This window comes from Microplitis demolitor, chromosome 10 (genome assembly GCF_026212275.2).
Source record: "Microplitis demolitor isolate Queensland-Clemson2020A chromosome 10, iyMicDemo2.1a, whole genome shotgun sequence".
Classification (NCBI taxonomy): Eukaryota; Metazoa; Arthropoda; class Insecta; order Hymenoptera; family Braconidae; genus Microplitis; species Microplitis demolitor.
In genome coordinates, this window is record NC_068554.1 from 16,038,051 (window position 1) to 16,048,327 (window position 10,277).

Consider the following 10,277-nt stretch of genomic DNA (forward strand, 5'->3'; position numbering starts at 1 on the left):
ATAGTAACTATTCCTATAATTATGCGTAACATTTCTATAATTATAGGATCTGCTCCCATAATTTATGGTTGTGATTCCTATACTGGTACAGGGAAAACTTTTACAAAATTATGGAAATCATCCCTCATGGGATTAAGCCTATAGCAGATGCCCATAGCCAGGTATCTTAAGTAATTCTGCAGCAATTCTGAGCTAATGTATCTTCATCAAATATAGCTACAGATTACTCAACGTACTTTGCGGAAGTATCTTGCCTCAGATCTATCCAAAACTGATGATGCTGACTTTCTGAAGACTGAAGATACAAATTCACGTAAGGTGTTTTTATGAGTGCTATTAGAGTATTTTAAAAATAAAGTTTTGTTGAAAAATTACTTTACCTCCTTCACTTAATAAGAGAAAAATTTGGTTTGCCAGTATGTTCTACGAATTTCTTTAGGTGTGTGTATGTATAAAAACATAATTATCTTCTTTACAGCATTGATTCATTTAATTTAACAAAAAGGCCATTCGGCAGCCGAAATGAAAGGTAGATTTTTCATTTCATCGATATAACAAGTTTTATACATACACATCTTGTGATAAATGTAAGGGTATAGTCATGATATGAAATTAGGCTCATTTTCTAAGAGTGAGGGTAAGAAAGGGGTAACCATTATTTCCGATAGAGTACTTCAGATAGTTGATTTGACAAAACATTATATAGGTAATGTACCAAACTAACCTTCACATGAATGAAGTATACAAAATTTATTTAGAAAGCCTGAGACTTTCCTTAATTTACTGGACTAGGTATGTAATATACTATTCCTTAAAACATGTCTTTGGACCTTATTTCAGATCATTCTATTTCTCTTGAAATTTTCTTCAGTAATTTATAATTGATGTTTCATTTGCTTAAAAAAAATCGTGTTTTTACCGTTTTTAATTGATTATTAATTTAAAGATACCTGCTTTCTTCGACTTAAAGACCATCATTATTATGAATTATGTATGATTATTATTATTATTATCATTATTATTATTATTATTATTATTATTATTATTATTATTATTATTGATATATAGAAGCGAGAGTGCAATCGTTCTTTTGAATGGTTGACGGTGAAAAAAAGCTAAAAATAAATAAATGAAGGATCTAAAGGATGTAGATGCAGATATTCAAAGAGAAAGCAAGAGAGAAAATGAAAGACAAAGAATATAACTTGTTATGCTTTGAGAGATATGGTAGAAGCTTGTGGAATACATAATTTTGTAAAAGACAAAAATGTTGCGGTCGAGACATAGGATTTTTGTTTTATTTATTTATTTTTTTTTTTGTACAAATGCTCACTTTTCTCGTATTCTTTCTATCTTATTTTATATTTCCAGCATCTGGATCCTTTACGATCTCTTGTATGAGTAATACTGTTGAATAAAAATTAATTATATTCATTTCGACTATCTAAATTAGAACGTACGAGTTAAGATAAATTTACAAATTAAATAGGGTCGAAATTTAAGGAACATTAAATTGAAGCTTCAAAGATTCGAGTTATCGAGCTGAGTGATTTAATATTAATTTCGTATTTAAGACAGCTGCCAATCAATTGTCAGTTATAATTAAGTGACATTCAACATGTTAATTTAATTTATTGTGCGAATAATTTATTAAGACGAGATAATTTAATTGCAGTAGCGAATGTGTCAATTTATTGAGAAAAGTCGATTTGCATAAGTAATCACGTTCTTCTATTACCTTTCTTGAGAGTATTCTATTGATTTTTCAGTATAACATGTTCAGAGAAACAAGCTTTGATGGTTTGGAAAAAAAAATTATTTGGATGAATTTAAACGAAAAACAAAATCAAGCTTTCTTCGGCAAAATTGAAATTTCATTTGGAATAAGAAACTATTTGAGATCTCAAAGCCAAACTAAGTGAAAAGATGTGGCTCCATACCCCGAAAATGACGAAAAAATTATAATCAACTTGAAATGTATTTTAAAAACTGCGGTAAATATATCAAAATCCCGAACTTCGAAATTTTGGATTTTTGAGATTTTTTTTCAATTTTTTTTCGATTGTGAGCCTTTGATTCTGACTTTTCATGTCTTATTTGTAAGCTTGGTTCAAGAATCAAAAGAAAATAAAGTTGTTTGAATGAATTTGAACAAAAACAAAATTTGAGCCTTATTTGGTAAAATTCAAATTTCTTTCGCAATTAGACTTTTTCAGGCTAAAATGGCCCTAAAATGGCGGAAAAAATTCAAGTCAATTTGAGAAATATTAGAGAAGCTTCGGGCTAATAAATGAATATCCCGAATTTCAAATTTTAAATTCTTGAAGATTTTTTCAACTTTTATAACTTTGTGGTCAATGTATTGATTTTTTAAAATTCATACCTATGTTCAACTTTTAAAGAACTATAGAAAAAAAATTAGTTGACTAAAATAAAATTATAACAAGTATTTTTAAAATTTATTCAAAAACACTTTTTTCGAAGAGAAGTCTTCAAAAAATCACTAGCATTTGAAAACTATTACTGATTTTTTATTGATACTATGGAGGCTTTGTGAATTTATGCAATTTATACAATTAGCAAAGTAAATTTAATTCGTTTCAAAAAACATTATGGAAGTTAAGGCAGCAAAATTCAAAATTTCAAAAATCTGAATTTATGAACTTTGATAAAATTTTGAATTTTTCGTGATTTTAATAAATAAAAAGTAATTTGTAAGTTGTTTACTAAAAAATTTTGATGAATTCTTGTATTTGTAACTAATGATGTGTGAATTTATTATTTTATTCAAATTCTCGTCACTTCTGGTGGCAATTAAAACAGAGACATAAATTTAATTTCTTTATTTTATTAATTACAATAAAAAAAATTAATTTAAGATTTCTTTTTCTTATTCTCAGTAATCATTATATCGGTTAATCAGATTGACACATGTACGAGGTGATGATCACGTGTGCCATAAAAATGTCACCAACTTATTTTTTATTTTCGTAGAATTCAAACCAACGGGTTTTAGAATTTCAGGTAAACTTCATCACCTGTGTAATTACCATTATAAATATATAATTAAAAAATTTCATCAAACTACAAGAATGAAAAAAAAAAAATTATTTTCTAAAAATTTCAATTTTCAATTTCTTTCAAACTTTGTAAGTCAATAACTATTAAATAATAAGTAGTTTAACAAAAACCCTAGAGATCTTTTTTTTTTAGCAAATTTTTCAAACTTCTACACGGAAAAAAATGATGCTCCAAATTTTAATAGTTTGTAGTTAATTTTCGACTTAAAATTAGTATATTCGATACTAATATCAAACCAGGATCATTATATATATTAAAAAATGGCTGCTATTTATATTAAAATTTGATACACATACAAGAGCAAAACTTGTTATTTCGCATATTAAAATTAATATAAAAAAGAATCGATCGATTGGTATCTACACTTATTACTATTCAAATAAACATAGAAAAAATTTATAAATGGAGAACCGAAAAATTAGTAAACGTACGAATTAATATTTAATGATCTAGTATACGAATTTTTCATTTTATTATTTACCACTTATTCGATATATGTGTATAATAACTTAATTTATACTAACGAATAAATAACATTTTATATTAATTATGAGTCAATGGAATAGAATTTATAGAACAAGAGATAAAAAATTTTTGGTATTTTTATGAGCAACAAAATCAGTATCTAGTATACTAATTTTTCATTTTATTTTTGATCACTTATTCGATTTATGTATATTGTAAATTAATTTATAATGATGAATAAATGATGTTTTAAGCAAATAATTGATCAGTGATATCGAATTTATAAAATAAAAATTAGTAACTTTTGGAATTTTCAGCTGGAAAAATCAGTATCTAAGATACCAATTCTTAATTTGACTAATCATTAGTTTTCAATAGATTATGCCATAAATTAATCAACTTTTACTAATAAGTCACGTATTATACCTAAAAATAATAATATTTAGTTACTTTTTGAAATAATTGCTAGTAGTTTTTAGGAATCTACAAAAATTAGTAGCCTACTTTGCATTAAGGACATAATAGTACTAATTATTGATAACAGATTTCACTTTTTACTGTTATTTATTGATTTTCAATATTCTGTTTTTTCCGTGTAAAAAGTATTTAAATATTTTTATTACAAATTCGATAGTTGATAGGATAAATGAGTTTTTTTTACAAATGACCGGATCTTGATGTTGAAAAATTTGAAACTGTGAGAATTTTTTTTTTTTTCCAGTAATTATATTTATAGATTTATCAATCGGATGTCATTAATCTAAACCTGAAGAAGTTGGGAAATATCAAAAATACGTGATCATGGTTTCAATAAAAATAAAAAAATAAATGTCGTCACAAATCAAACGCAATCTTTATCTTAAAATCGTTTTAAAAAATAAAAAATGGGTAATTTTTTTTTGTCGATTCTCCGATATACGGAGTTGTCATTTACCTCAATAAAATAGAAAACGTTTCATTATAATTTTTTTGTTTACTGAAAAAAAAAAAAAAAAAAAAAATTCTAGTTGACACGTTTTCTATTTTTATGGCTTTCGTTCTTTTTGTCTCTGATTCGGTGATGAGATATCGGAGCAAGGTGTAATAGTGGCTTCGAGGTGACTAGGAAATAAAAAAAAAACCTTATTTATATTTATATTACATTTTTTAAATCCATGTTTACTTTATTAATCTTTGTTTATCGAAATAAAAATAAATTTTAATATTTTTTTCATTTGGGAATTGAATTTTTTTTCTTCGTCAATCGATTGCTTTTATCTCATTATGTATCAAGTTTATGAAAAAAATGAACTCAACCTTTTTTGGAGAGCGCAAAATTTCCTTCAAAAAATATCAAATACAAATTTTCGAAAAAATCGATTGTTATAGAATTACAAGTTGTAAAAGTTTTAATTTTAATTTATCATTGGTTGTAATAAATTTATTTTACAAGTAATTAGCAATCATCATCATAATTGTTGATTTCACGGAAAAATGTAAAGAACACATACTTTTAGATCATCAAATTTTCTACAAAAAAGAACTCATTTATTTTTGCGATAAATATATTGGTTTCAAAGTTACAGATCTTGAAACTCCAAAAAGTAATTTGAAAAAATTGTGAATTGTTTTTAATAAGTATTAAGTAATATGATTATTCATATATATTTTTATTATAATAATTGAAATAGTTAAATTAAAAATATAAGCGTTCGTATGAATAAATCGTGTAATGTATAATTATAATATAAATTCAAACAAATGGTTTTAACGTCGGCATCTTTGTCCATGTCTTATATTATTTATGTCTTACTACTTTAATACAACGCACACGTGTGTGATATGTGTCATCATAAGTACATTTTCTATCTCAACAACCGCATTTTATCAGTATTATTATTATTATTATTGTTATTATTCATTATTTTTTATTTTTTTTAACTTCCCGCTAAGAAAATCGACGATTTTCAAAAATTTCGGGAAGTTATTGTTTTCACCCCGATTTTCGAAAATCGAGTTTTCATCAGATGTCGACGTTTTGAGGTCCTAGGAAGCTATCTTGACTATTTTCAGAATGATGTCCGAGTGTCTGTATGTGTGTGTGTATCTGTGTATGTATGTGTGAGTGTTTGTATGCATGTAGGGTGTTTCAACAAAGTTTTTTTTTTATCGTATCCAAAAATTGAAAGTATAACTAGAAATAAAAATTTAGGTTCAAATCCGGGCTCTTAATAATGATATTAAGGTTTGCCTCAATTCATTTTTTTATTTTCCATTTAAATAACACAGAAATAAAAATTTTTTCTTTTAGAATTTTCTAGCTTACAAACTAATCAACGGATTTTCAAACACAATAAATGTTTTTGTAGGAAATTGAACAAAAAAAGTCTCTTATCATTTTTTGATAAATCCTACTGTTCGAAAGTTATTTAAGCTTCAAGTCAAATTTATAGTAAATTTTGAGATTTTTTTCCATTTCCGGCGAATCTATTAGTCTTTTAAAAAAATGTCATCAAAACTTTTTGTAGATAATCTTATTCCTTACAAATTATAAATAAAGTTTTTCGAAATTCCGCATTGTTCATAAGTTATTGGCATTTCAATGTCAAGCTCTTAAAATCAATCAGAAATCTATTTTTTTAAGAGAAGCTTAAATAACTTTTGAACAGTGAGATTTATCAAAAAATGATGAGAAACTTTTCTTGTAGAGCGTTCAATTTCCTACAAACAATTGAGTGGGCATAAAAATCCGTTGATTAGTTTGTGAGCTAGAAAATTCTAAAAAAAAAAAAATTTTTTTTCCAGTGTTATTCAAATGGAAAATAGAAAAATGGATTGAGGCAAACGTTAATGTTATTATTAAGAGCCTTTATTGGTACCAAAATTCTTATTTTTAGTTATACTTTTAATTTTTAGATACCATCAAAAAAAAAAAAATCTCTGCCGTAACACCACCGCAACATAGTTAAACGTCATATAAAAAGGTGTATGCAAGAATTATATTTAAAAAGTGGCATTAATGATGAATTATTAATTAAAAATAGATAATTATTTATTAATAAAAGAATAATTTAAATTGTAAACAATATTCGTTATTGTTTGTTTTAAAGGTTTTGCAATTTGAATTGGTCATTTTGTTCATTTGGCTTGGCGTTACTCGGTAGGGTCTGATTACTTGTCATCGGATGATAATTAAAGTTTTCTTGTGAATAATACCAATTGTTGACTGTATAATTCTAACTTGAGGGCGGAAAGTATCCTTCGTTTCCGTGATATTGCATTCTTTGGTTAGGTGGATAATGGCATTGATTAGAATAATTAGGATATTGTGGATTAGAATGGTTAATGAATTGTGTGTTTCCGTGATATACATCATTATTATTTTGATAACTTGAATAACTGTTATGGGCAGAAAAGTCCTCTGGTTGATCTAAACTTGCTGCTGATACATCTAGTCGATCTTGCTGTTGATTAGGGTCATTTATATGTTTTTGCGTGGGTTTGTTATGCATATAATTTAAATTAATTAATTTTTGCAAGCTGTTTTCTTTATCTTCCTTAAGATTTTCAACGATTACTGTCTGCTCGCTGTTATTTGTACCTTTTTCCTGATATTTAATGTTTTTTATTGACGATGAATCTTTATTCATCATTGCATCCGTACTACCTTGACTTATATCATCTGTTTATTGACTCTTATCTGAGTTAAATCGTGTCATTGGTGACAAATCTACAGAATCTACAATGAAAAATATTAAAATTTAAAGAAAATCGAATCATCAATCGAAATTAAAACTTATCAAATAAAACCAACAGTTTTAATTTGATAAAAAGTTATGAGTTTAAACAGATATAGTTTAACTAAAGTTTCATTTTTTTTGGAGAAACAGTAGTTTTTTTTTTGATAGTAACTTTCGTTTAGATCGGCTATTCAAAGCTCGTTCAATATTTTTACTTTTAATTTTTTTTATCTCTTCAGGTGACTTCTGAGCCATTACAGCTTGATCGATTTTGCGTCTCACAATATCGTTGAACTCAACGACCGTTAACGAGACATCACATTCATTTTTTAAATAGCCTATAAATATAGTAAAATATTTTTAATTATTTAATTATTCTATTAATTTTTCAGTGTATTAATAAAAAAAATCTCATTACCAATTATTGCATTTCGTATGTTAGGTTTATTTTTATTCATGTTTTCAGCAGTTTTAAATGCTATCAGATCATCATTGGTTATTATGAGAGATAATAACTGTCGAACCATTTCTCGATGTCTGTAGTTGGCTTTACTCAATGCGAGATTTATCTCATTTTCAGGTAAGAAAATACCAGTATTCGGATGTATTTCAATCTAAAGTTTGATGTATTTTTATATTATTGCAATAAATACTTTGCGTTTATGTTGATAAATGTAAATACTATTAAATATTCGGATTAAACGTTGTTGCTTCTTGAGTTATTTAACACAAAGACTGAATCTATAATTACAACAATAATTTACTAACTAATAATTCAGATTTTTTAACTTGATTCAACAGCTAATGATCATAAATATTAACATAAGTAAAATAGTAACCGACTAACATTTAGTTTTTGACTCTTACTTAAACTCTTCTTTGATACATATCTATTAATGCTATTAGCTTATAACTCAAATAAAGCTGCATATTCAGGTGTAACTAAATTAACAGAAAATTTAATTTAAGTCAAATTAATATGATCAATATGAAAGATAAATTTTGATTCGAAATTTTTAAGTGAAAGTATAAACGAATTGTCTCAAACAAAAAATGAAAATGGTAAAAAAATATTGAAATAAGGAATTTAAACAAACCCAACACGGATAAAAAAGTTTACTTGACTCAAGAGAAATATTTTTAAACTAAGAATATTAGAAGGTAATAACCGACACAAGAAAAAAAAATTCTTGAGCTTAGGAATTTTTTTTAAAAAACCAAGAATTTTATCTTGGCTCAAGAATTTTTTCTATTAACACAAGAAATGTTTTGTTTTTCTTTCTCTTGAGTGAAGAAAGCCTTTTTATCTCCATAGCGGCGAAATCGAAGCTAAAAATTCATTTTATAGTAGTCAGATGATGATACAGACTCATGCATCTATTAGTTCTTGGCAATTTTCTTGGATTCTTTTACGAATAATACTAATAAACATTTTTCCAATAAATTTTTTAAGCTTGCCATTTAATCTCCATGGTTTGCAGACACAATTCTTGCAGTTTTCACAGGCGTTTTTTGAATTTTCCGATTTTTCGCTAGAAGTTGAAGGTTTGGCACTATCATCAACGGTTGATGGACTATCAACAGTTATTACAAATCGATTTATTTTTGACGAGTTATTGCATGTTGACCAGCCAATCTTAGTAAGTTTCGTGGTTGACTCGTTCATAGATTGAACATTCTTCTCCCGAAGCTTTATTGCTTTTTTGGTATCAGCTGATAATTTTTTTTTCTCGGACATAATGTTCGCTGAATAAGTTTTCTTTAAAACTTTACCATGTACATCAATTATAAAATTTTGTAAATAGTCGGAATTGTCTACAAATACAGATAAAAATATTTCAGACTATTTAATCATGAATCACTTAAGAATAAAAATTATGGGATTTTGAACGTGGCAGATATTAATTATTGTAATAATAAAAATATAAAATAAAATATTCAAAATCCTAAAACTAAAAAATACAAATTAAAACATGAATGAATCATTGAGTGCACTGTTTTTTTTTTTATAATTAAATAAGTCTAGAGAGACTTGAAATGAAAATATTTTTGCGTCTGTCATAATCGCATTAACTTTAGTTAATAATTATAAGTCGACGCATTTGATTTATAATTATTATTAAGTAAAATTATTTAATTATATTAATTATTGCCAGATTATTAATTTATTTTTTTGAGAAATACTAAATTGTTTATTAAGTATTATTTATAAAAATACTTACTAGAAATTTTCAATAGTGTAGCTTCATACAAAGTTGTGATTCCATATCGATTAACCCATGGAAGATCTCCGCATCGTGTCCGAATCAATGATGGTTTTAGTACTTCACTAATGTCTTTGAAAGTGACAATCGATGTTTCACAACTTTCCACCCAAAATATCAACACCCACTTTTCTTTATTTTTTTTGACCATCACAATTAACCATACTTTCAATAGTTATCACGTTCCGATTACAAACTACACAAAGACTTAAACAGTTGCACGATGCAAGAATGAACATGTGGGTTGCTCGTTGTTGAGGTTATATGAGCGTTGTTTGTAGGTCTGTCTCACTCTTACATTCGTGGTGACAAGTTCAGTAGTATATCATGGCGCTTGATTTGAGGCGCCAATAATAAATTTGTTATTATTTTGAGAGTATAGTATAATGATACTGAAATTAGCTGACGTCTAATAACTTTTGAATTTTTTTAAATACCACTCCATCATCAACTGCAAGAATTATTTCTACGACCGGGTTTTATTGATGACTTATCCTATCCATATAGACGCCAAAAGCTTGAGAGTTATAACATTGAATATATTTATGATGGGTTATTGTACAAAAAACACATCGCAGAATGCAATCCTGATCATGATATCTTCAATTTAACATTTATGTGGTATACCGATGGTGCTCCTGTATTTAAATCGCGAATTTATAGTGTATGGCCATTGTATTTTATCATAAAACTACCATATGAGAAGAGGATTTTAAGGGACAACATTATTTTGGCAGGCCTTTGGTTT

At 26.5% G+C, this 10,277-nt stretch overlaps 1 protein-coding gene across 1 annotated transcript; it reads right to left on the reverse strand.

The window, feature by feature from the left end:
* Nucleotides 1-8,634: 8,634 nt before the first annotated feature.
* LOC103569178 (uncharacterized) lies at nucleotides 8,635-9,765 on the reverse strand. Its single transcript, XM_053742683.1, has 2 exons — nucleotides 9,488-9,765; nucleotides 8,635-9,080 (listed from the first exon to the last, which is right to left on the reverse strand). Exons 1-2 carry the CDS (start codon nucleotides 9,678-9,680, stop codon nucleotides 8,635-8,637), a joined length of 639 nt encoding a protein of 212 aa, XP_053598658.1. The 5' UTR covers nucleotides 9,681-9,765.
* Between the last annotated feature and the right edge of the window lie 512 nt (nucleotides 9,766-10,277).

Excerpts from the sequence above, each read along its gene's own strand:
- LOC103569178 (XM_053742683.1), bottom strand. The coding sequence starts at position 9,680 with ATGGTCAAAAAAAATAAAGAAAAGTGGGTGTTGATATTTTGGGTGGAA. Across the intron at positions 9,081-9,487 it reads TACACTATTGAAAATTTCTA|ACAATTCCGACTATTTACAA; the intron begins GTAAGTATTTTT and ends CTGTATTTGTAG.